At 42.7% G+C, this 27,254-nt stretch overlaps 1 protein-coding gene across 2 annotated transcripts in view; it reads left to right on the top strand.

Moving 5' to 3' along the window:
• The window catches only part of LOC149262979 (peptidase uncH-like), a 485,862-nt gene that overhangs the window by 305,027 nt on the left and 153,581 nt on the right, over window positions 1-27,254 (top strand). For both annotated transcript variants that reach the window (XM_089425556.1, XM_089425550.1), the window contains exons 13-14: window positions 7,485-7,570; window positions 7,696-7,818. In XM_089425556.1, coding sequence (XP_089281682.1) covers window positions 7,485-7,570; window positions 7,696-7,818 — 209 coding nt within the window. The remainder of the gene's footprint in view (window positions 1-7,484; window positions 7,571-7,695; window positions 7,819-27,254) is intronic.

Below are 27,254 nucleotides of genomic sequence, written 5' to 3'. Positions count from 1 at the left end.
CTTGGATTAGGAAGAATCTCAGGATGAGGAGGAGCTAACAGAAGCACCTACTGGTAGAGGAAGAACGAGTAGGGAACTTCATCAGATTCTGCGAGATACAGAGGACTTCATTAGTGCGCCAATGAACAATAAGAGGGAGCGAAAACAACCAAATAGATATCAGGCATTAGTAGCTCAGGATGGGGAACCTGCCAGTTTTTAGGAGGCAACTCAACATCAAGTTTGGTTGGATGCGATGGTAGAAGAGTACAACTCCATAATGGTGAACGATGTCTGGAAGGTAGTGCCAAGGCCTCAAGATAGATTAGTGGTAGGTTCGAGATGGATCTACAAGATTAAATACGTTGCAGATGACAGTGTTGAGAAATACAAAGCCAGGTTTGTGGCTAAGGGGTATGCTCAGAAGGAAGGAATTGACTATGAAGAGACTTTCGCCCCAGTAGCTAGATATACATCTTATTAGAACCGTGATATCTCTTGCAGCACAGATGGGGTGGGAGATTCATCAGATGGATGTCAAAATGACATTTTTGAACGGGGTGATAGAAGAAGAGGTATACATTGAACAACCAAAGGGATTTGAGACACATGAGAAGAAGTCTCATGTGTGCAGATTGAAGAAAGCCTTGTATGGGCTAAAACAGGCACCTAAAGCATGGTATGGTCGAATTGATGGCTACTTGCAAAAGATGGGATTTGTCAAGAGTGATGTAGATCCAAATCTATACTATCTAGTTGTAGAGAATGAGCCCCTAATCTTAGTATTGTATGTGGATGATCTCTTTCTGACAGATCATCCAGGCTCATCGGGGACTGCAAGAAGAATCTAGCCACAAAATTCGATATGAAGGATTTGGGACGAATGCATTATTTCCTAGGGTTGGAAGTTTGGCAGCAAAAGGGGGAGATCTTCCTTGGGCAAGGGAGATATGCTACGGAAATCCTGAAGAGATTTAGGATGGAGGATTGTAGACCCATGGCTACTCCAATGATCACCAACTGGAAGAAGATTGATGCATTAGAAGACAAGGATGTTGATCCCACCTTATATAGACAACTCATAGGGTCCCTGATGTATCTGGTCAATACCAGACCTGACATTTGTTATGCTGTCAACACCCTCATTCAGTTCATGGTGAAACCAAAGAGGGCGCTTTGGGCAACAACCAAACATGTTCTCAGATATATACAGGGAACAGTTGATTATGGACTCTTGTACACTGAGAGTAAGGATATCAGATTGAGTGGAATTACTGATGCAGATTGGGCGGGAAGTTCAGTGGATCGGAAAAGTTCCTCTAGGTACTATTTCAACATTGGATCAAGAATGACCGGCTAGTGCAGTAGGAAACAGAAATCCGTGGCTCTGAGCTCAACAAAGGAAGAGTATATGGCTACAAGCACAACTTCGTGCGAGGCCATATGGCTTAGAACACTACTTGTGAACCTATTCAGAAGAAAGATGGAGGTGACCAGGATCATGTGTGATAATTAGAGTTGCATCAAGCTCTCTGAGAATCCAGTGTTTCACTATTGGTCAAAGCATATTGATATTCGGTGTCACTTTGTGAGAGACTGTGTCCAACGAGGAGTTGTACAGTTGAGCTACACTCCTATAGAAGAACAGGTGGCAGACATCCTTACCAAGGTCCTTGGAAGAACCAAGTTTGATTATTTCAGGGAGAAGATGGGGATGATAAAGAATCCATTTCAGTAGCAGAAATGGTTATGATGTTGCAGTGCAGTGGTAGTTAGCAGTAGCACGATGCAACATGATGAGGAGTTTGTATTGTAGATGCAGTGTTGGGAAGAAGGACCAGCAGCAAACACGGATTAAGAGGGAGTTGCAGTGTAGATGCAGTGTTGGGAAGATGGACCAGCAGCAACACGGATGTAGAGGGAGCTGCAATACAGATGTAGCAGTGGCAGTGATAGAGCCATGGGAAGCAATACAGGATGCAACAGTGCAGAGGATGTTGGGCAGGGAGGCTTAGCATTAGCATAGGTACCGATTCTGTATGATCAGAGTAATGCTCAGTGTGGAGTATTACTAGAGCACAATCCTCGCTAAGAGGGAGTGTTGATTTGGGGTAGCATTGTATGTGCTCTAGCCATGAAAATTGGTGGAGGGGCTAAAGAAAATGAGATCTCAAGACCCAGAAATGGTTTGGGCAGATTCTAACTGGTTTAGGATATATTAAAATAATTAATATTTTTAATGGAGTTTCCTAAGTCTAAACTTAGGAAAAATAAAATATTAATGGGTATTAATATAAAACTGGGTTAGAAGGTTCCAAAAGTCATGGATCAAGCCAAATCTAATCTTAGCCGTTGATTAGAGATTTAATCTTGGCCATTGAAGGACTGTTACGAATACAAATTACATAAAATAAAGTAAATATAAATAATGTAAATAATCAAATATTGATTATGTTAAATAGTCATTAACTTAAGTGAAAAGGCATGTCTACAAAGACATGCCCAATCATGAAAGGACACTTGCCTCATTGTAACAATCGATCATCACTTATACAATTTTATATATAATAAATTATTATTACAAAATACCTCTTGTGTATTTTTACTTTAAGTCAACAAGCTATCAGTTTTTATGCTTCAATGGTATAAGAGCCATGACGCACAATATAATTCGCCGCACCATGTGCCATTACATTCATGTCCTGAATGCGTTGAGCAGTTTAGTAAAATTCAAGAAGCATTTCAGCGATTAGAAAAATCATGTGCAAAAGTTACAACATGTCTAAGGAAAAGTTATGCAGAAGAAGATGATAACGATGGTGAAGAAACGAAACAAGAGGATGGAGATGAGGTGGATAAGGACTATCTTGAGAGACAAGAAGATGAACAATATCACAACAATGAGGAAGAAAACCATGATCAAAATGATGAGAATAATGCACAAAACATTACATTTAATAATGGAGAAGATAAACTTGATCATAATAAAGAAGATTCACATGAAGATGAAGATGATCTCAACAACTATTGGATGGAGAGGAATCTAAAATCAACCAGCAAAATGGAAATGCTAGAATAAGACCAGACATAAGCAAGGGTCATGAATTTGGGACCTCTTATGTACAAGGTTCTTATTTGAATGGATATAGCCCCAACTTTTCACACATGGGTTTGGAATATAGTTTTGACATTCCTTCTGTTTTCCATCTAGGTTTAAGACCTCGTTTTGAACATAATCATGGTAAAGAAATTGACCACTCAAATGTATATGTTGGATATCTGCCTCCTACCATGGAAGAGGAACAATTGATTAAGCTATTCTCTCCTTTTGGTAGAATAGTTGAAGCCCAAGTCATCAGAGACGATGTGAAAAGTTCATGCAAAAGTTATGGTTTTGTAAAATTTTATAATATCAATTGCATTGCCCAAGCTATTGCACATATGAATGGCTACAGGTTGGAAGACAACAATATTGGGAAAGAAAAGGCTTTAGAACTATTTCAGAAAATGCCTCAAAAGAGTGTGGTCTTGTGGAAGGTAATGATTGCAGGATGTACACAAAATGGACTTGTTGATGAGACACTCAAACTTTTTAAGAAAATGCCTCAGCAAAACGTGATATCGTGGAATGCAATGATTTCACAGCATGGGCGTTTAGATGAAGAAAACAAATTTATAAACGACATGCTAGTAAAAGTTGATGCTACTGCCTGGAGTAGTTAACTTGGTGCCTGAAGAATACATAAAAATATAGAGCTAGGTGAATGTGTGGCAAAACGCATTTTTGAGTTGAACCCTAATAATTCTGCACCTTATGTGCTTCTTTCAAATATATATGGTGCAACTGGTAGGTGGGATGACATTGAAAAGGTGCGGAAAATGATGAAAGATAGAGGTGTGAAGAAGACGCCAGGATGCAATTGGGTTGAGGTTAATAAACAGGTACATGCGTTCCTTGTGGGAGACAAGTCACATCCACAAACATAGAAAATGTATGTCGAGTTGGAGAGATTAAACTTGGAGATGACGATACAGGATATGTTCCTCATACAAGTTTTGTATCAAATGATGACAAGGAGACTGTTGCAATGGAGACAGATGATGCACAAAACAAAGGTACATCTACTGGTGATAATGCCGATGTTAATATGCAAGATGCCAAAAATGCTGCTGGACCTGCAACAACGAGAACTACCACTGGTGCTGAAAATGGGATTCCTGAGGCAAAGGATAAAGCTGCTCGGATGGAGACTGATGCCAAGGTAAAAAATGTGAAAAAGAAGGTCAAGAAAACAGAGGTACCATTTACTGAAAGAGTATTTGGGGCCATGCCACAGGAAGATTTGCAGAAGGTTACTGATGAAGAATTTGAAATGGTGTTAACTATTATGTTCGTATGCATGTGGCATGTTTTAATGCCTCTATGTCTCGACAAGCCAACACCGTTCTTCGGTCCGCTGCTTATACATAGTCAACAGACATGGTCAACCGTCACCATTAGTCGTTCTGCCTGTTCTCTTATAGTTATAAATCATAAACTATATTATAATGACTATAATAATTATAAGCGGTTGCGAATCATGGTACAAGCCTCAAATAGAAACCAACTTCGGAATGTTACAAGGAATAGTTATCGGGTCCCCCGAGCCCCAACTTTCATTGGAGTTGTGATTTTCAATTCACCGGTTCCCAAACTCTACCACTTCGACTACGCACCCTGCGTAAACCCCAACTTCAGTCTGCCCTTCCATTTTCCCGACGAGTTCACTGTAAACGAAAGACGTCCCTTTCCTTTTGAAAACAACATATATATTTTCATGTTACCGAATGTCGATAGCAATGACAACCGACCTTTAATCTATGGTGACTTGTATCACTTTCATGTATAGAAAAACATAAATGATGAACTATTGCTACATCGTAGGTTGGGCTCCACTAGTTTTACAAAAAATTGTCCACAACTGCGTTTGCATAGGGTTGAATGGTTCCACATGATGGATAATTTAGTAGTAGTAGTTACAGTTCTGTGCATCGTTCCACCTCTGCTTTTGCTCGACGACTACGATGTCTATGCAGGTCCTCCGCCAGACAAACTGCTTGTTCCATATTTCGACTGCCAGAACCAGGAAAAACACTCAAGCACCTTCAACCGCTGCTATCCTTCGGCTTGCTATCGACTGTGCTATCCATGTTCACTAACTCCTTGCCACGTGGTTCCTCCATTGTCCACAATTGTGCCTCCACTGTTTGATGACACCTTATTGCTGACTTCACATTTAATCGACTTCGGACAACATCATGAGCCATTGCGTCTCTCTGCTCGTAAAGTAACCTCAGTCAACAACGTAAAACCATGGCGAACTGTTCAAATCACATTTTTTTTAAAACACAACAAAAAAAATCACGCCTTTTTTACGTTGGATATTTGTTGAAACTATATCATAATAACTTTAATATAGTTTTAATAAATTCATCAAATATAAACTATATTATATAAATTTAATATAATCCTATATTAATATAATTAAGTTAATTATAATTATTATATAATAATTATAATTAAAAGAAAAAGAGTTATTTAGAAAAAACGTAGTTCCAAAATAATAGAATTACTCGAGGTTATAAAAAATGACACAATTATTCAAGGTTAAAGTGAAGGAAACTGCCAACAATAAGCTTTGAGGACAAAGCTTTTGAAGGAAGGGGCAATGTTACGAATATAAATTACATAAAATAAAGTAAATATAAATAATGTAAATAATCAAATAATCAAATATTGATTATGTTAAATAGTCATTAACCTAAGTGAAAAGGCATGTCTACAAAGAGATGCCAAATCACGAAAGGACACTTGCCTAGTATATATGTGGGTCCTCATTGTAACATTCGATCAACACTTATACAATTTTATATATAATAAATTATTATTACAAAATACCTCTTGTGTATTTTTACTTTAAGTCAACAAGCTATCAATTTTTATGCTTCAAGGACCAATAGGAAAAGTATAAGAAGAGGCTTGAGGGTCAGTTGGAGAACACATTGAGGGAGATCAGTCATTTCGATTTCTGGAGCGAGGTTAGCTTAGAAATTCGAACTAGTGGTCTAGGGAGCAGCAGGAGGCAACAGGTATGGAACAGAGAGTCGGGATCAACACCAGAAGATCAACATAGAGGTTGGAGAGGCAGATGCAGAGCCCCTCAGGTAGAAGCAGAGGCAACAGACTGTGCAGTCACTGGAAGGCTTGCGCGGGTGACGCAGAGAGGCCTAGTGCTGATGCAGAGAAGCACAGTAGGTCTGGGAACTGCGTAGAGGCCAGTAAGCTTGACACTGAGGTTGGGAGAAGTGCTGGAGAATTTGTTCTCTGTTGGGTAAGCCAGTTTGGCACCCAGTTGTACTGAAGAATTGCTGAATAATAAAATCCTCCTACGTTGCACCGGTTTTCCGGCATTGGGTTTTCCAGGGACATTTGTCAAAAATATCTGTGTTGATGTGTTGATTCTTGTGTATGTGTTTGTTTCTGTATTATGGTGTGATATCTGTAGCAAAATTTATTTTAATGTTTACTGAAGGGTTTTTCGTAAATAACTTATTGGCAAATAAGTAGGTAAAATAAATCAACTGTTGTAGGGATAGAATTTTCACAACACTTACAAATTAGTTTTGGCTTGTTTATAAATCAGAGAAAGCACTTGTATTAGGGTTTTATGCTGTGCTGCCCTAGCACTTCTAAGTTTTTTTCCCCGTTTATTGCAGGAATGAGAGTTTGCAGGTGGGTCCTATTCAATCATTTCACTCTCTTATGACACTCGAGTCTCAACAGTTATTACTTGCTTCCGTCCCCTCTTGCCTTGTACTGTCCCAACACATGCCTCTACTTCAATTCAAAGGCCTAAAGCGTTTGAAGCTAGAGACTAAATGAATACATGCATAATTGCATTCTGAATGCATGGACAATGCCTCAGAAATTAGTTTATGATTTCTCTCTTTCTAGTATTTTGATGTTTCATTTGTTGTCTTTCCCAAGATGCTTTTTCATCCCCACGCTCTCCTAGTTTTGTACATTTTGCAGTCCCATTGCCTAATCTTGGCTATCAGTGAGCATTAATATATAAAATTATAAATTAAATTCAAGTAAAATATCAAATATCCAGTTCAAGTTCAAGTTTGCTGCTTGAATGTGTTTTAATTTAAGTGAATAATTTGAATGCCTCAGCTTTCTGAGACACATTACCTGCTTCTTCTGCTCCATTGGTTCTACCATGCTGAAGCAGTGAAGCATTTACACTGGCAATGCAGAATATTTTATCTGATGTTATTTGCATGTCTTGTGCCTTAGGTTTCTGGCTATAGGAATGAATCAGAGGGTCAGCGTTTGGTCTATAAGGGATTCTAGATAAAGATGTTTGTTAGAATACTTGCAACAAGATGTTTTTGAGCTCTATATCATGTCATGCTTCTGCTTACTCTATTGATGCGATATTGTTTCAATTTATCTCTTGAAGGGTATGGCAGGGAGTATCGTGAAAGGCTAAATGGCTCATGGGGTATCGTAGATGTTAATGATTGTTGCAGCTGTGCAGAGTTTCTGGTCAGTTTCTTCCTTGTAATTTTGATTCAGATATTATAAATTTATTGATTCGGGTTTATGTCTATTCAAGTAGTTTGTTCAATTATCTTTCTGGTGTTTTCTTACTGTTTTCTGAGCATGTCCAGGTGACAACAGGGAAGGTAGATGGTGAGAGGCTGTGTATTACTGGGAGATCGGCTGGAGGCTACACAACGCTGGCTGCACTTGTATTTAGGGAAACATTTAAATCTGGGGCTTCATTGTTTGGAGTAAGTATTCTATGCTTGTATTCTGTCATTCCTGTTAAATTAGCATTAGAACCCTATTTTCATTCTGTTCTCTTTCCATTGGTTTTTTCATTAATCTTTCAATTATCACTTGTATTTGAGTTTTGGCTTTTGCAATGCAGTAAACAAAATTCTTGTTTATTATGATTGATAGAAGTTTTCTGCAATTATATAAGAATATATATTTAATAATAGATAATTGATAAGATGATGATTACAATGGCCCTCATGATGGCATACTTATATGCATTGACTGGTCATGAGCTATGTCACCTGACACAGGGACATGGGACACGAGGATTCGAGTGTCCGACATGGGCACGTTGACCCCCTGGAACAAGACACATTATATATTACTTTATATATATCTATATATTAAAAATTAGAGATTTCTTACACAAATTCTCATTCATGATACAAATTCATTGATTCAAACATAGATCTTCATCTAGATGTAAGTTTTACAAAGTAACATTATGCATACAAATACAATTGTGACATATTCATCAATTATCCAATAGGAAAAAGACAAGGTACTGCAGTTTTCTCATTAAGTCATCAAAATCAAAATGTGTTACATAGGTAGTATCAATGCCATTGACAAATAGAAATAGCAAATACAAGACAACTACAAGTCTCAAGGCAGTAGGTAGTTCATGAGTCATCAATCCTCATCATCAAAATCAGCATCACTGTCATCATCATGCTGACCACTGCTCTCCTCTGCGGCATCCTCCTCCTCTGTATCCAATGTCATCTTTTATCTGTTGGTGTGGAGGATGACCCCCCTACAGTATCACCATCATCAAAAGTGACAGGCTCTAGCACTGGCTCATTAAAATCCAAGTTTGCCAATGCCAACTCAACATTGTTGTCCAAACCTATATCATCAGGAAAGACATCCCACATCTTTGTCTTTCCCTTCAACCACTCATCCCTCTATCTCTAAATAAGACGAAGGTTGGTATGCACATACACCAATGTCTTTGCCCTGGATTGCTCAAGCATGGTCTTCTTTGTTGATTTTTGGTAGCATAGGATGTGCTCTAGCCATGAAATTTGGTGGAGAGGTTAAGGCAGATGAGATCTCCAAGAACCAGAAATCCTTTGGAGAAATTCCACCCGGATGAAGAGATATTAAAATAATTAATACTTTTAATGAGTCCCTAAGTCTAAACTTAGGAAAACTAAAATATCAATGTGTATTAATATAAAATGGGTGAAAGTTCTAAGAAACGAGGATCAAGCCGGATCTAATCTTAGCCATTGATTAGGGGCTTACTCTCGGTCGTTGAATCGTCAACAGGAAAAGTATAAGAGGAGGCTTGAGGGTCAATTGGAGACACACCATGAGAGATCAAGAATTCGATTTTCTGGGGTTGGGTTTGGTGAGGAAATCGAGTTAGAGATCAGTTGCAGTGAGGGGCAGTTCAGTAAGAGATTTCGATCCAAGGCTGAAGAATACATATCAGAGAGGCAGGAAAGTGCCGAAGAGGTAGCACAGAGCCTAGGTTGCAGGAATCGCCCCCCCCCCCCGCCGGATCCAAACCCAGAACCGCGATCAGAGCGAAGCGTCCCGGAATCCACCCTGGAAGCGCGGATCGGATTTGGAGGTGGCGCGATTCCGACAGAAAATAACGATTCCTGCCAATTGCTGTTGCGGCCGCCCGGAACCGCGGATCGGAGGACGCTTCGGGCACGGGGTGGCGCCACGCAACCTGCCCGGAAGCGCACGCCACCCGCACGCCACCCAGGCGCAACCCGGACGCAACCCCGCGGGCCAGCGATTTTTACTTTTTTTTTTTTTTAATTTGTTTTAAAATGTAACTTAACTAGCATGAGGGGGTGGGTTAGGTGAGTTTAGGGTGAGTTTAGGGTGACTTTAGAAAAGAATAAAGCCCCCATTCTCTTCTCATTTTCTCACTTTGAGTTTATGAGAGTTGGAGAAGAGAAGAGAGGAAGGAGAAGAGAAGAGAGGAAAGGAGAGGAGAGGAGAAGAGAGGAGAGCTTGGAGGAGTGAAGAAGGAGGAGCTAGGAGAAGGAGGAGGAGCTTGGAGCAAGAGCTTGCCTCGGACTTCATCTACAAGAGCTAAAGAGGTAAGTTCAAACCCCAAACTCCCTTGTTTTTTTGAAAAAAAAATTGTATTTTTCCCTCCCTCTCCTACTCTTTCCCATTGTTTCTACTGCTCCTTTATTTACAGGTTTCCACCACCTAATATCCATATTCCAAGATGGTGTTCTTTTGGCTTCTATGTATCATTCCACTCTTGGTTTTAATGATGGCAAGGGTGAGGAATAGAGGGGAAGAGGAAGGGATGAACTTGGTCCTAATAGTAGTGACCCAATGTATGATGAGAGGAAGGTTTGAAGAGGAAGGGATGAACTTGAAGAGGACACTGAAGCACAAGATGGGAAAGGTACATCAAATCCCTTGTGGAACTATGTGACCAAACTTGAAGGGGAAAGGGTGTGGATCTTACAAATGGATGTGCCCTCATGGTTGTCATGGAGGAAAACCATATACGGGTTCATATACCCGTCTGAGGAGGCATCTTTGTGGGTGCTAGACAGTGATGAAAAAAAAGGTTCCGTGTGGTAACCATTTTGCCCAAACATTTCAAGTGAACAAAGACAAAAATACATCAAAATAGAGATGGTTGCACAACGAAAAAACAAGAAACAAAAAACTCATTCTGAATCAAGTGCAAACTAAATTTGTAGTTGCCCATCTCCTCATGGTACTTTTGCAACCTCTGGAGGTAGAAAAACAATAGGGGATTTCCTTAATGTTGCTGGGAGGGATGATGTGGATGGAAAGATAGTCCGTTTTCTTTGTGCTTGCGGTGTCCATTCAATGTGCTTCGCTCTCTCCTATTGGCATGACATGGTAAAGGCCATCAATGAAGCCCCAAAAGGATACAAGGCCCCCAACTATGAGAAAGCTAAACAGTGTTATTAGAAAGAGAAAAAGCTAAGGTTCAAAGAGCTTTGACACGTTTTACACATGAGTGGGTGGATTCTGGGTATCCATTGTATCAGATGGGTGACAAATATTAGAAACCAACATTTGATAAATGTTCTTGGTGTTTCTTCTAGTGGTGCAGTATTAATTGCATCTCATGACTCCTCCTCCATCAGTGCAACTGCACCAAACATTGCAGATCTCCTATTGAAATCAATCAAAGATGTTGTCCGAATAATGTGGTTCAAGTGATCACAGATAATGCAGCAAATTGTAAGTTAGCAGGAAAAATTATTGAGCGTACTCATCCACACATCTTTGGTCTGGTGCCTGGTTCACACATTGAACCTTTTGATGCATGATATTGTGAAACACAAAGATTGTGGGTGGATTGCTGAGGTTTACAGGAAAGGGAAGCAGCTCATTAAATTCATCACAGGGCATACAAGGTAAACTACTTCTATGGCACTTACTCCAAGTTGCAATTGCTTAAAATTGCAAAGACAAGATTTGCTAGTTATTACCTCACCTTTAGGCGGCTAGTGAGTGAGACAAGCTTTACTAATCTGGTGTGTGCTGAAACATGGATAAATTAACGTCAGTACAGATGGTGCTAATGAAGTCAAGGACACTGTTCTTGACAGTTACTTGGTCACAGGTTAAATATGTTTTGCAATTCACCAAACAATTTATTACATGATCAAGTTTGCAGATTCAGATCGACCAGTAATTGGGAGGTGTATGAGCAAATGGATAGCATGTTGGGGCAGATTAAAGACATTGTTGAGCCTAGAGATACCACCTTGTACAATTATATCGTGAAGAGGTGGAAAAACGATGGGATAAGCTAAATGTTCCATTGCATGCATTAGCATATGTTTTGACACCTAAATACTATCATCCATCATGGCTTTCAAAACCCACCTGGGGGGGAGTCAGGAGAAAACCACACCAAGATAAAAGGTTCACGAAAAATATATGCTGCATTGAGTAGATTAATCCCTGATGAGGAGGAGGCTGCATTGGTACGGAGACACGTGAGCAACTATACGAGCAGCACTGGTCCATTTTCGAGCATGCATGCAATTCAAGATCGAGAGAATTTTTTCTGCTCTTGAGTGTGGAACATGCATGGAGGGCCTACTCCAGTTCTACAGAGTTTGGCATTGCGGGAGCTCTTATTCTTTCATCCACAGTGTTAAAAGGAACAGGTTGAATTTAGACCGGCAGAGAGCTTGGTTTATGTTCATTACAACTTGCGATTGTTGTCCCATTACTGTGAAGATGCAAAGTCTAATAAAGACTTGTTGACTTGGGACAAGAATCCAGAGGAGCCCAATTTGGAGGATGGAGTGTTGAGACTAAGCAATTAGAGGATTCTCTTATCCAGGTATGTCCATTGTGGTATGAATTTTCCAATTTCCCTTATAAAGAATTCATGTTTTTAATTTTTTTGTTAACTAGTGTTTTTTTTTTTTGCATGAATTTTTGAGCGATTCTAGGATGATGACACGGGTGTTGATATGCCACCACCCCCCACCCCCATCTGGTTCCTTGGTTTCTAGATTCCATGGTTCAACACCAACGGCAGGGGGTTCTTCTTCATCAGTTCCAGTGCCACGACTTACACAGGACCATCTTCTTCATTGCCACCACGTGGAGGCCCGCCATCACGTTCTATTCGTGGTGGAAGAGGAGAGATTAGTAGATATATTCACAATCTACTTCTTTTTGTCATAGATTACTCATTAGACTTGTAGACTTGTGAATTTGAATTTTGAACCTTTTTGGCTTGGCGGTGACCAAGTGACATATTTTGTAAACATTATTATTTGAATTTTGGACATGACAAATGTTGACAGTTGCTCACTTGCTAGATAAATCATAATATGCTCTATGTTTTTATGTTTTATAATATGCTTAAATGTTTTATGTTTTATAATATGCTTAAAAATTTGATGTATGTTTGTAATAGCTAGAATATAGATGATTGTTGTACATACTAGTAACTACAATGGAATCATGGATGCCATATCTATCTTGAATTATGCAAAAATATGCATGTTTTCATGTCTTCTACAATTAATTTGGTATTTGGGATGTTTGTTTTTTGAGTATAAATGCAAAAAAATATATAAAAATATATATATATATATATAGCAGACGCTTCCCGCGACGCTTCGCTCCCTAGATTTTTGGAAAATGACGCTTCCGCGCTCCGCGCTTCCGCTTCGCTCCCGCTTCGTGCAACATTGCCTAGGAGGGCTGACGCAGAGGCTAAGGAGGCCAATGCAGTGTTAAAGTTTCTATGTCTAACAGTTAGAAACCCTCCAGGCACTTTACTGATTTATTCCTACCTACTTGTTCTGTTAATTAACAAGTTATTTGTAATATTCCTAATTAGTTATGGCTAATTGGAATATTCAATTTTGTTCAATTTTTGCCTTCCATAGTTATTTGTGATTAAAAAAAGTGAGGAAGGGGGACATAACTCACTTTTAGAATAAAAAGTCATTTCCTAGTAGCACAACGTTGTGACTTAAAGGGGAGCCAAGGGGGCCAAAGGGGGACGCAGAAATGGAGCCCACGCAGACACATGGAGGGACTGCGCAGGAGGGAAGAAACACGTGGCAAGAGAAGAATCATGTAGGAGGATGTGAGCCTTGTGATTGAGAGAGGCAAAGGCTATAAAGGAGAGAGGAGGCCCCTCATTTTGATCATTCAGTTATGAGCATTTGTGATAGTCATTTCGACTTAGAGCACGCTGGCTGTTTAGCTAGTCTGCAACACTGTTTAGTGCATTGAGTGTCTCTGTTTGAAGATCTCACCCTTAGCCCCAGGGGACTTCGAATGCCTGCTCGGGTAATGTATTTCCATTGGCATGTCATCAGTAGTTTCATCCGTATTTCTGCAGCAGTTTCATCAGCGTTTTGGAGGATTGCGTAGCACTGAGAGGGGGATGCAGTTCTTTCTGGCAGGAGTCTGGGTTGAGGGTTTGCAGGAGGATTTGTGCTGAGAAATAGAGCAGGGGATTAGCCCTTGCATATTGGAGAGTTTTGGCAGGGGTTTCAGGCAGATTTCTGGAGGATTTCATTCAGTGGCAGCACAGAGCATTGAGGGACTGCATAGAACCCCAAGGGGGTGATTTTCAGGGGTCGACCATTTCCGAAAAGCTTTCTGGGCTTTTCTGGGTTTCTTGAGTAGAGTCCGATTCCAGAGTTTCAACCTTTTCTGAGGAGGGGAGCAGCCCCAAATCCTCATTTGATGTCTAGCAGCAACAACGACACGACAGTTCTCCAGCAACTTGGACGCAGTTCAGAGAGGGGCCATTCCTTTGCTATTCTGAGTGTATTTCTTCACTTGCCTTGTGCAAGTCGAGGTGCCATCTTTCTGATCACCTCCTGTACTCATTCTATTACTCAGTATAATAAAATGGCTTAGCATTTCTCTCTGCATTTCTTGAGTATCTGCTTATAGTGATATTGTTATATGCTGCACCATTGTTATTTGTATCTCTTGAGCATTCTCGACTATTATACCACTTGTGTGTTTCTCCTATACTCTTAGACAGAGTCTGGAAAGGGCCAGGTAGCCTCCGGATCTCGTCCTCTTTTCAGAGGCCACATATCCGTAAATGCCCTCCCAGTCCATCTCTGGTTGGAGTCTGCTTGTGTTTGTGGTATATTCCTGATAAGGGATATTACAGTGATATCAGAGCATAGATTTGGCTCAGCCTGTGGAGCTAGCAATCTATGACACCGGGGGAAAAACCCTATATCTGTTACAGAGGTCGGAGACATAGAGACACAGGGCGTAGGTTGGAGAACACTTACAGAGAGGGGGACTATGTTCCGGTAGTGGACGAAGAACAGAGGGAGCCTATGGTGGACGCGAGCGGGAGGCTTCGATGGCAGATGATGACGGGAAGAGATTTGTGGATATGCTCCTCAAATCAGTGCAGGATCTGTCGAGGCAGATTGAGGTGATGGGGCAGAGATTCACGATAGTAGAGGCCAGACAGCGTGAGAGCCCATGGGTTTTCCAGATTGGTGAGGGATCGGGCGCATCCCACCATTTGCCAGGGTAGCGTGATATTGCGCAGTAGGTGGCCTCACATGCCCCTACACGCTCTACCATGCCCACTTTCTTAGGAGCAGACACGGGGGTCGTAGCCCAACAGGAGGCAGAGCCTGGACATATGGGCGATTATTTTGCAGAGTACTAGGCCTATGGACAAGAGTTTAGGGAAGCCCTCTCATTCAGAGATTTTGTTCAGCTCTAGTGGGATAGTAGACCCTGCGACCATCACAGAGGGTACCAGCATTACCATGATGGTGACATCCACCGTGCAGCGAGTAGATTCAACTTGCCTACGTTTGATGGCTCATTAAACAGTTCGACAAAGTCTTGGGTGGAGAAGCTAGACATTTATTTTCAGCTTAACCAGATGTCAGAGACAGAGGTCATCAAGTTGGCAACATTGCATTTGGATGGTGAGGCCCAGGATTGGTGGTTTCATGGGATGGTTACACTCGGGCACTCTACAGTGATGACATATGCTGAGTTTAGCAGGAGATTGATGGAGCGATTTGATCGAAGGGATCCAGAGCAACATTTTGTTGAGTTGACGAGGCTCAAACGGACAGGGAGCCCAGAGACCTACATTGCAGATTTCTTGAGGGTCTCCGTGATGGTGGCAGACCTATCCATAGTGCGGAGGGTCTATATGTATGTTGAGGGGTTAGCAGAGCCACTTCGGGGTCTAGTCCGATCCACTAGACCAGCCACACTCCAGGACGCTATCAACAGGACCCGAGACTTACAAGATGTCTTACCCAGGACCCGAACACCTTACCCCCAGAGACAGACTTTCCCGTCTAAGGCGAAGGATGTGAGCATTCCACCTCCAAAGGGGAATCTAGGACGAATATAGATGGACGATGATGTCAGGAGGGAGCTGAAGAAGAAGCTGTTGTGCTTCACATGTCAGGAGCCTTGGGCACCAGGACATAGATGTGCTGCTGGCAAGGCACATTTTATTGAGGTCTTCTTCGAGAGCAGTGTAGAAGAGGATGACGAGGATGATGAGGAGGCAGAAGATAGCCATGCCGTACAAGGACCTTTTCCACCTCCACCACCAGCAGCAGGTGGTGCATCTTTTGCACCCACCAGAGGGGCCCTTGTAGCCTTGCGAGGAGTTCCCAAGTATCTGACGCTACGCGTACGAGGGATAGTATGTGGCCAGCGAGTATCAGTTTTGGTTGACAGTGGGGCGACCCACAACTTCATCGATGCACAGATGGTTGAGCGGAGAGGTATACAGACAGAGAGCTTCGATGGGTTTTCAGTCTTGGTCTCAGGAAATCAGACCATGACGTGTGCTCGTTATGTTCCAGAGCTTTCAGTGACGATGGGCACCTACACATTGACTGACCAATTTTTCGTGGTCGATATTCTGGACACCAACATGATACTAGGTGTTCAGTGGCTTATCACTCTAGGGAAGGTCACGACGGATTGGAAGACCCTAGAGATGGAGTGGGATGAGGAGAAGATGGGGAGGCATGAGAAGATACGGGGATAGCACACATATCCGCCTCGGACTGTTTCGGCTCGTCGGATGGAAGTAGTCTTCCGGAAGGGAGACATAGAGTGGGCAGTGGAGCTGTGTGCATCAGTGGCAGGGACTACATGGCAGATAGTACATCTAGAGATACAGTCCATCCTTGATTGGTATGCCACAGTGTTTGGGGAGATTCCACCAAGACAACCACCGGATCGGGGGTTTGAGCACACCATCGAGCTTGAGCAAGGTATACCGGCAGTGATCACCACCCCCTATAGGCACCCCAAGGCCTATCAGGATGAGATTGAGCGGGCTATCCAGGAGTTTCTGGTTCTTGGGCACATTCGACCGAGCATGAGTCCTTTTGCTTCTTCTGTGGTGTTGGTGAAGAAGAAGGGCAGTACATTGAGGATGTGCATTGACTACAGGGCCCTGAACAAGAAGACCTAAAGAACAGGTACCCCTTACCCAGGATCGATGAGCCGATGGACGAGTTGAGAGGAGCACGTTTCTTCTCAAAGATTGATTTGAGATCTGGGTACCATCAAATTCGCGTGAGGGAGCAGGACATTCCCGAGACTGTCTTCAGGTGTCACTATGGGCACCTTGAGTTCTTGGTGATGCCCTTTGGGCTAACCAACGCCCCCGCTACATTTCAGTCCTGCATGAATCACATCTTCCGTAGTCACTTGAGGAAGTTTGTGTTGGTATTCTTTGATGATATCCTCATTTACAGCAGGACTTGGGAGGAGCATCTCCAGCACATTGAGACAGTATTGCGTATCTTACAAGAGCAGCAGTTCTATGCCAAACTCTCCAAGTGTGAGTTTGGGTTGACGGAGATGTTGTATCTGGGACACATCATAGGGGTGGATGGAGTGAGAGTCCACGAGGAGAAGATCAGGGTCATTAGAGAATGGCCGGAGTCGAGAAACGTGACGAAACTTCGAGGATTCATTGGCATTTGTACTTACTACCGAAAGTTCGTCAAAGGTTTCTCACAGCTTGCTGCACCCCTGACAGATTTGACGAGGAAGGGGGCATTCAGTTTGTTGGATACAGTGCAACAAGCCTTTGATAGGCTCAAGGAGGTTATGAGTAGCTGCCCAGTGCTTGCGTTGCCAGATTTTACACAGCCATTTGTTTTGGAGTGTGATGCAACGGGAGAGGGGATTGGCGCAATATTGGTGCAGGGAGGTCACCCTATAGCCTTTGAGAGCCGGAAGCTCCTTCCACACGAGAGGTTGTATTCTATATACGACAAGGAGATGCTGGCCATCATGCATGCATTGGCTAAGTACCGGCAGTATTTGGTGGGTAACAGGTTCAGGGTGAGGACTGATCACAACAACCTCAAGTTCTTTTTGGAGCAGAAGCAGCTACAGGAGAGGCAGCAGAAGTGGATCAGTAAGATCCAAGCATATGACTTTGACATTGAGTATGTCAAGGTTAAGAACAATGTGGTAGCAGATGCCCTTTCACGTAGACTAGCCATGTTGTCTCTTATGAGCTTGGATACAGACTGGAGGGCTTGACTCTTAGTAGAGTACTCCAAGGATAGGTTTGCATGTGAGGTTCTGGATGGGTAGGTGGCGGATGACAAGGACAAGGTGGTCGATGAGATCATCTATTACAGGGACCAGATCTTCTTGACTGAGGGGTCTCAGCTCAAGAAGAAGATACTCTAGGCATCACATGATTCACCATTGGCAGGACATCAGGGGTTTACCAAAACCTACAGGGCCATTAGAGAGAGGTTCTCATGGAAGGGCCTCAAGGAGGACGTACTCCAGCACATCCGAGAGTGCAATGTTTGTCAGAGGAACAAGGGAGAGATGAGCCATCCCGCGGATTTATTGCAGCCTCTTCCCATTCCGGGGGGGAAATGGGAGAGTATTTCGATGGACTTCATCACAAGATTGCCCATGGTATAGGGCAAGGATTGTATCTTTGTTGTCGTTGATCGACTGACGAAGTATGCACATGTTTTTTGCCATATCCGCACACTATATAGTAGCATAGGTGGCCGAGCTGTTCTTTAGAGAGATCTTCAGGCTACATGGTCTTCCTAAGACCATCGTCAGTGATAGGGACAACCGTTTCATGGGCGGGTTTTGGTAGGTGCTTTTCCGGTTGGTGGGGGCGGAGTTAACACCGAGTACCAGTTATCACCCACAGACGGATGGGCACACAGAGATAGTTAACAAGTGGCTGGAGGGCTACTTGCGTAACTATGTCAGTGGGCAGCAACGAGCATGGCTGAAGTGGCTGCATCTGGGGGAGTACTGCTACAATACTTCACATCACATGACCATTGGTATGTCACCATTCTATGCTTTATATGGGTATCATCCTTTATCTTTTGCTGATGTGATGTTTGGTGATAGTAAGGCTCCTAGAGCCAAGATTTGGATCCAAGAGAGTCAGGATATCCTCCGAGCTCTCAAGGATAACATGGCTACTGCACAAAACCAGCAGAAGCTGTATGCCGACAGGAGTAGGGTGGAGAGACAGTTTGAGGTAGGGGACATGGTCTACCTACGAATACAGCCATACTGACAGCTGTCACTAAAGCAGAAGGGGGCTGAGAAGCTCAAGCCCTGCTTTTATGGGCCATACAGGGTGATACGCAGGATTGGACAGGTTGCATATGAGTTGGAGCTACCCCAAGGCAGCAAGATTCATAGCGTTTTTAATGTATCATGCCTTAAAAAGGCATTGGGGTAGCAGGTGACAGTGACAGATGAGCTACGACCCATGGATGATGAAGGGCATTTGGTATTGCAGCCGGAGGCTATCACTGATACCAGGGAGAGGCTGTTGCGGAGCAGGACGGTCCGGGAATTCTTAGTGAGGTGGAAGAATTTGCCAGGTGAGGATGCCACTTGGGAAAGTGAGAAGATCTTGCAACATCCATCACTTCAGTTGCTTGAGGACAAGCAACATTTTGTCGGGGTACACTGTAGTATTCCTAATTAGCTATGGCTAATTGGAATATTCAATTTTGTTCAATTTTTGCCTTCTATAGTTATTTGTGATTAAAAAAAGTGAGGAAGGGGGACATAACGCACTTTTAGAGTAAAAAGTCACTTCCTAGTAGCACAACGTTGTGACTTAAAGGGGAGCCAAGGGGGCCAAAGGGGGGCGTAGAAATGGAGCCCACGCATACACATGGAGGGACTGCGCAGGAGGGAAGAAACACATGGCAAGAGAAGAATCACACAGGAGGAGGTGAGCCTTGGGATTGAGAGAGGCAAAGGCTATAAAAGAGAGAGGAGCCCCCTCATTTTGATCATTCAGTTATGAGCATTTGTGATAGTCATTTCGACTTAGAGCACGCTGGCTGTTTAGCTAGTCTGCAACACTCTTTAGTGCATTGAGTGTCTCCGTTCGGAGATCTCACCCTTAGCCCTGGGGGACTTCGAGTGCCTATTCGGGCAAGGTATTTCCATTGGCATTTCAGCAGTAGTTTCATCAGTATTTCAGCAGCAGTTTCATCAGCATTTTGGAAGACTGCGTAGCACTGAGAGGGGGACACAGTTCTTTCTGGCAGGAGTTTGGGTTGAGGGTTTGCAGGAGGATTTGTGCTGAGAGATAGAGCAGGGGATTAGCCCTTCCATATTGGATAGTTTTGGCAAGGGGTTTTAGGCAGATTTCTGGAGGATTTCATTTAGTGGCAGCGTAGAGCATTGAGGGACTGCGCAGAACCCCAAGGGGGTGATTTTCGGGGGTCAGCCATTTTCGAAAAGCTTTCTGGGCTTTTCTGGGTTTCTTGAGTAGAGTTCGATTCCAGAGTTTCAGCCTTTTCTGAGGAGGGGAGCAGTCCCAAATCCTGATTTGATTTCTAGTAGCAGCAGCAGCATGACAGTTCTCCAGCAGCTTGGACGCAGTTCAGAGAGGGGCCATTCCTTTGCTATTTTGAGTGTATTTCTTTACTTGCCTTGTGCAAGTCGAGGTGCCATCTTTTTGATCACCTCCTGTACTCATTCTATTACTCAGTATAATAAAATGGCTTAGCATTTCTCTCTGTATTTCTTGAGTATCTGCTTAAAGTTATGTTGTTATATGCTGCAACATTGTTATTTGTATCTCTTGAGCATTCTCGACTATTATACCACTTAAGTATGGGGGTTTACGCAGTGCATTATTTTAGATATCATTTTGGGATTCAACTGCGTTAAGTAAGTCATTCATGTATGACCATTTCCATGAGAGGTAGTCGTAACTGACTAATTTCTTGACTATTATACCACTTGTGTGTTTCTCCTATACTCTTAGACAGAGTCTAGAAAGGGCTAGGTAGCCTCTGGATCTCGTCCTCTTTTCAGAGGAAACATATCCAGTAAATGCCCTCCCAATCCATCTCTGGTTGGAGTCTGCTTGTGTTTGTGGTATATTCCTGATAAGAGATATTACATTATTTACCATGTAGGCATTAAGCTTTTTATCATGCTGGCACCGAGCTATTTTCCCGCAGGGCTTCCCCTACAGTATCATCACCGCAGTAGAGTTTAACCACCAAGTTCGGGATGAAAATAAATACAAGTGCATTGCTCAACACATTACAGATCATCAACTGAAGGAAACAAAAACAAGCACACCAAAAACACCGTTATTTTTGCTCTGATGTCCCTGGAAAATCCCAATGCGGGAAAACCAGTGCAACTATTTGAGGGTTTTATTATTAAGCAGTTCTTTTCTGAGTACACTGGGTGCCAAACTGGCTAACCCAACAGAGATAAAAAATCTGGCAGCAATACCTCTCTTCGGAAACAGGTATTCAGAAATCCTGCTCTACGAAGTCCCTCTCCAGCACAATCTAAAGCTCAGCATCAGCTCTGCTGGCCCCTGCATCAGCGTGAAACCCTCTACGTCAGCCTACTGAAGCTCTGCGCAGCCTCTCTGGCTCTCTGCATCACACTTGCAGCCTCTGCGTGGATGACGCATGCCCTTCTGGCTTTGCACAGTCTTTGCTGCCTCTGCGTGGCTTCTTCTGGCTTTGCATCTGCCTCTCTCTGCTTTTGCACTAGTCTCTCGGCACTGTCCCTGTCTCTCTGCCTCGTACTCACTGTCCCTCGCTGCAACTGATCACCGATTCTATATCTCTTAGCAAACCTGCTCTAGAGAAGAGAATGACTGATCACTCTGGTGTGTTCTCCAAGTGCCCTCCAACTGCCTCTTGTATTTTTCTCGTTGACATATCAACGACCGAGATTAGGTCCCTAATCAATGGCTAAGATTAGATCTGGCTTGATCCATGTCTTTTGAACCATTCGAACACAATTTTATTAACTCACATTAATATTTTAATTTCCCTAAGTTTAGACTTAGGGACTCCATTAAAAATATTAATTATTTTAATATCTCCCAAACTGTTTAGAATCTGCCCAAACCCTTTTTGGGTATTGGAGATCTCATGTGCTCTAGCCTCTCCACAAATTTTCGTGGCTAGAGCACATCCGATGATACCCCAATCAACATGAAGAGGACGCAAAGAGTCGTAGAGGTTGACGTAGAAGTCGTAGAGGCTGAAGCAGAAGTCGAAGAGGGATTCAGAGGCAGCGTTGGGAGTGTCTGTGGGGCAAACTGGGAGTTGATCAATTGACGCAAAGCCGAGGAAGGGTGATGCAGTTCCTGAAGGGTGACACAGTTCTAGAGGAGTGCTTAGAGCAGAGTTCGCTGTCCAGCACAAGGAATACTCGGAGTCACTGTGGGATTGTTCATTCGGTTGTTGATTTGCCGAAATATCTGTCTCCGGATAGAGGTACTACTGCTGAGGATATTCTCTGAAGGGCGAGCCATTTCTAGCACCCTAGTTGTATTCAGAAATATGCTTAATAATAAAACCCTCATATATGCTGCACTAGTTTTCCTGAATTGGGTTTTTGAGGGGACGATTGTCCAAAAATAACGGTGCCCCTTGTGTTGTCTCAATTTATTTCGGTTGTTGATCTGTATATTTGTGAAGACTACAATTGTGTTTACTTCGATGTTTATGTTATTAAATAACTTGTTAATGTAAAGAACAAGTAGGAGATAGAAACTAGATATTGTAGTAGGGGTTTCTGATGTGTTGGATTTAGAATTTTTCACATGTTATTAGAGCGATTGCAGATCAAGGAGGACTGAAGACACTAGCCGAAGAAATATGAGGATTTGCAACAGAGAAGCAACTGTCCTGAGAAGACAACGCTGCTCTAGAGCTGAAGAGGCAAGAGGAGAGTGACGCAGAGGCTCACATAGACCCTGCGTTAGCATTCTGAGCTAGGAGAAGGGACAGCGCAGAGGGGCAGAATAGGCTCATGCAGAGCCATTTGATCCTTCTGAGCCAGGAGGGATTGACGCAGTTAGCTAGGAGCAGATTCAACCTACACCGTGATTGCGCAAAGCCTAAAGGGATTAGATTTTTTAGTTGCCGGGGCTAAGGGAGTTGTGCAGATTGTGATTTGAGGAGCTGGTGGGACGTTGGTTTTGTCAGTACAGAACAATGTCTAAGCAGACAAACCAAGGTAGAGGGAAGCACTACCTCGTCGAATTTCTAGCTAAGAAATCTAGATCCGTGTTACAACAACAAAGGGGGATTGGAGAGGAGTGGTTCGACAGTTGGCAGGAGGATTTCTAGAAGGGAAGTTGAGACTCAGAGGGAGTCTAGAAGAGGAGTAGAGATGACAGTAAACGGATTGAGGGATCAGGACAAATTGGACAGGGCTTCCAATTTTGTCATCTGGAAGGCCAGGATCCTAGCAATCCTGCATAAACATCGAATCAAGGACTATGCCTTGAGAACCGTAGTTGTCCCAATTGACCTTGATGCAAATGAGAAGTGTGAGGAGGCCCAGGTGAAGGTGAAATGCATGATTCTAGACAGGGTCAAGGATCATGTCATACCACATATTGGTGAGAAGAACACAACAAGGGAGATGTGGCAGACCCTGACCACCTTATACTAGTGCTCTTCCGTGCAACAGAAGATGTTATTGGAAAATAGGCTGAGGTCATATTGGATGTAGAAAGGAGAGAAGATAGATCACATTCTTCTTAGGTTACAAGGGATTCGAGATCATCTTACTTCCATGCGGGCTACACCGGATCTAGAGTTCATGGTCAATATTGCCCTAAATGCAGTCTCCAAGGGGTGGGAGACATTTGTCCAAAGCATCTTGGGCAAAGCGACTCTTCCTAGTTGGGAGGAGATGTGGGCAACTCTTCGATAAGAAGAGCTTAGGAGATTGACCAAGACAGGGAGTAGCAGCAAGGGGGTTCGAATCAAGAAAGAGGACGAGGAGGACGCGACTCTAACATCTACGAGATAGCAGGGGGTTCAGAAGAGGAAGAAGAAATACATCTCCAAGGTCAAGTGCTTCAACTGTTGGGAGTTGGGACATTATGCCTCTCAGTGCCCTAGGAAGAAAGGCAAGGGAGAAGCTTTCAACTCAAAGGCTGCTCCAGCAAAGGCGGAGAAGGATGTTGAGACTCATGACGATTATGCCATGAGTGCTCATGCGCCTCTAAAGAAGAGGTGGGGAGACATAGAGCTGTAACTGAGAGGACTACAGAAGAAGGGGGCAGGATCCTTGAGGTGACCAAACTCTTGGATCACATTCGGCTATGGGAGCCCTTAATGACAACAGCATGATGACAAGTGTCGGGTGGAGCAAGGTGTGATGGAGCGACAAGGCAGTGCTAGATTGCAAAAGTTTGTAGCAGCGCAGTGGAGGTTGCAGCAGTGCGAGAGGCACATAATAGGTTGCAGCAACACAGTGGCAGCAGAGGAAGCACATGATAGCAGCATAGGTTGTTCAACATCACAAGGCTTTCAGACTGACCAGGATGTCAGTGTTTGGGTGAAGTCAGTTACTTACTTCTCGGTAACTGAGTTGCAGTGCAGCAGTTAGCAGTGGCAGTGCTATGGGCAACATGATGCAGCATGTTGAGAGGGAGCTACAGTACAGATGTAGTAGTGGCAGTGGCAGTGTCATGGGCAACTGTACAGGAAGCAACAGTGCAGTTGATGTGGGGCAGCAGGCCAAGCATCAACACAGAGGACCAATGCGGAGGATCAGTGTAATGCTTTTATGGTGAGGCATTGTTAGAGCACATTCCTCGCTAAGAGGGAGTGTTGATCTAGAGGCATTGTACACCTTTACACCTTGCATTATCCATTCATTGAACTTAGCACTGAAATCCATTGCTTCTGATGTGCTTTGGATTGGAAGCATTATTGAGGATGCAAGACATATCCGTAACTTTGTGCAAAATCATACAAATGCCCTCACTATCTACAAGGAGTACAACAATCTATCATTGTTGAAGATTGTTGATACACGGTTTGCATCTTCATTCATGATGTTGAAGAGGTTGAGGGGGGTCAAGACCGCTCTTGGGTCCATGGTTATTTCTGAGTTTTGGTTTTTTTGGAGAAAGACAGATCAAGCAGCCTCTAAAAGAGTGAAGGACACAGTGCTAGATGATGCTTGGTGGGAGAGGGTAGATCTAATTATTCGGATCATGGACCCTATCATTTCTTTGCTTCGAGTTGTAGATACAAACAAACCCATCCTAGGAGAGGTTTATGAGGGATGGGATTCCATGATTGAGTCTGTGAGGAGCATTATTCTACAGAGTGAGTGCCCCGAGTATGAGACATCAGCCTCTGCCTTCTGTGATACCATACAGGATATTCTTGTCAGCAGATGGGACAAGAATTGTACACCTTTACATTGTTTGGCTCACTCATTGAACCCCAAATACTACAGCCATGAGTGGTTGAGTGGTGGACCTTCCCGCAGATTCCCTCCTCACATGGATGGTGAAATCTCACAGGGGAGGAAAGAGGCATTCAGGTGGATTGATCAGGATAGTGCATTGCTTGCTGAGGTGGAGGATGCCTTTGCAGAGTTTTCCACTGGCAGTGGTCGATTTGGAGGTTATGATGTGATTAGAGACAGGGGGCTTAAGAAGCCCTATTCTTGGTGGGAAAATCATGGGGCAACAAGCCCTCCTCTTCAGCAGTTAGCCATGAGGCTCCTCTCTCAGGTGACTTCATCCTCTTGTTGCGAGAGGAATTGGAGCACATATGGGAATTTGCATAATGTGAAGAAGAGCATGCTTGAGCAGTCTAGGGCAGAGACAATGGTGTATGTGCACACCAACCTTCATCTTATTTATAGGCAGAGGGAAGAGTGGTTGAGGGGAAAGACAAAGATGTGGGATGTCTTTCCTGATGATATGGGTCTGGACACCACTATTGAGTTGGCATTGGCCAACATGGATCTCAGTGATCCAACGCTAGACCCTGTTAGTTTTGATGACTTAGAGGGGTCAACCTCCATACCAGCAGATGCAGAGGCGACTATGGATACAGGGGAGGAGGAGGATGCACAGGAGAGCAGTGGGGACCATGATGATGGGGACAGTGATGTTGATTCTGATGCTATTGCTGATTGATGCCTTGAGGCTTGTATACCTGTAGTTGTTTTATATTTTCTATTTCTATTTGGCATTGGCATTGCACCAACACTACCTATGTAACACATTTTGATTTGATGACTTAATGAGAAAACTACAGTTGTCAGTGTGTTTATCTTACTATCTTGTAGTTGTAAGTTGTCTTTCAGTTATGAATTATGAATCATGATTTAAATTTTTAATAGATTTATCATTTATGTGACCAATACCACTGACATTTATTTGAATTTTGTATGTACTATGCATGCTAATAGCTATAGATGAAGATCTATGTTTGAAATCAATAAATTTGTATCATTAATTAAAATTTGTGTAAGAAATATGATAATATCTAATTTTTAATATATATATATTAAAATATATATATATATATATATATATATATATATATTAATAAAATAATATATAACGTGTCCTAACGTGTCCTGTTCCGGGAGGTCAGCGTGTCCGAATCCGACACCACGAATCCCGAATCCTACGTGTCCCGAATCCCCGTGTCAGGTGACTTAGATTGTGTGCCATGGATTTGATACCACTGAAGCATAAAAACTATGGCTGAAGCAAGAAAACTGATAACTTGGAAACTTGAATGTAAAAATACATACAGGTATTTGTAAATAATAATTTATTAATATATATAAAATGTATAAGTGATGAATGTTTACAATGAGGACCCGCATTAATATACTTAAGCAGGTGTCCTATCGTGAATGGGCATGTCTTTTAAACATGCCTTTTCACTTAACTTAATGACTATTTAACCTAATTAATATTTAATTATTTAATATTTATATTTATTTAATTTAATTACTTGTTATGAATTATATTGATAACATTGTCTAGGGTCTAGGGTTTGGCATTGATCAATAGAAGCTTCAATAAGAGAAACTTACATAAGGGTTTTCCTCTCTAAGAGAGAGAGGTTTTGGCCCTGGGAGAGAGCCAACATCTTGTGTTCTTGTTCTTATGTTTTTTGTGGAAGTTTGATGAAGTAAACACACATGCATTAATAAGAAGGGAAGAAGATTAAGTTAACAAGATAAATTGTAAAAAATGCTTCACAAATTGTTATCAAGTCTAAGAAGAATCCTACTATACATCATTGCCCTTGATTCTTCAACATGGTATCGGAGCTAAGGTGATACATCAAGGAAAGGGGATCTCAAGAACACTCATAAGGTGATTCATCAAGGAAGAACATCTCAAGGACATCTACAAGGTTGAATCATCAAGCTAAAAAGTCTCAATCACCAATGTTCCACCAAGACTCCAGTGCGGGGAGACGCACAGGGGGGACGTGTGGGAGTACCCTCAAATTTTAGGGAAATTTCGGGGGTGCGGGGAGTCGTCGAGGTATATATATATATATATATATATATAAGTCAAGTTCATATTCATTGTTCACTGTTCAATAATGAAAGC

Source organism: Pinus tabuliformis, chromosome 6, assembly GCF_031772625.1.
Source record: "Pinus tabuliformis cultivar Carrire ecotype Pingquan chromosome 6, CPIR1, whole genome shotgun sequence".
Lineage (NCBI taxonomy): Eukaryota > Viridiplantae > Streptophyta > Pinopsida > Pinales > Pinaceae > Pinus > Pinus tabuliformis.
This window is presented reverse-complemented; position numbering and strand designations above follow the sequence as displayed.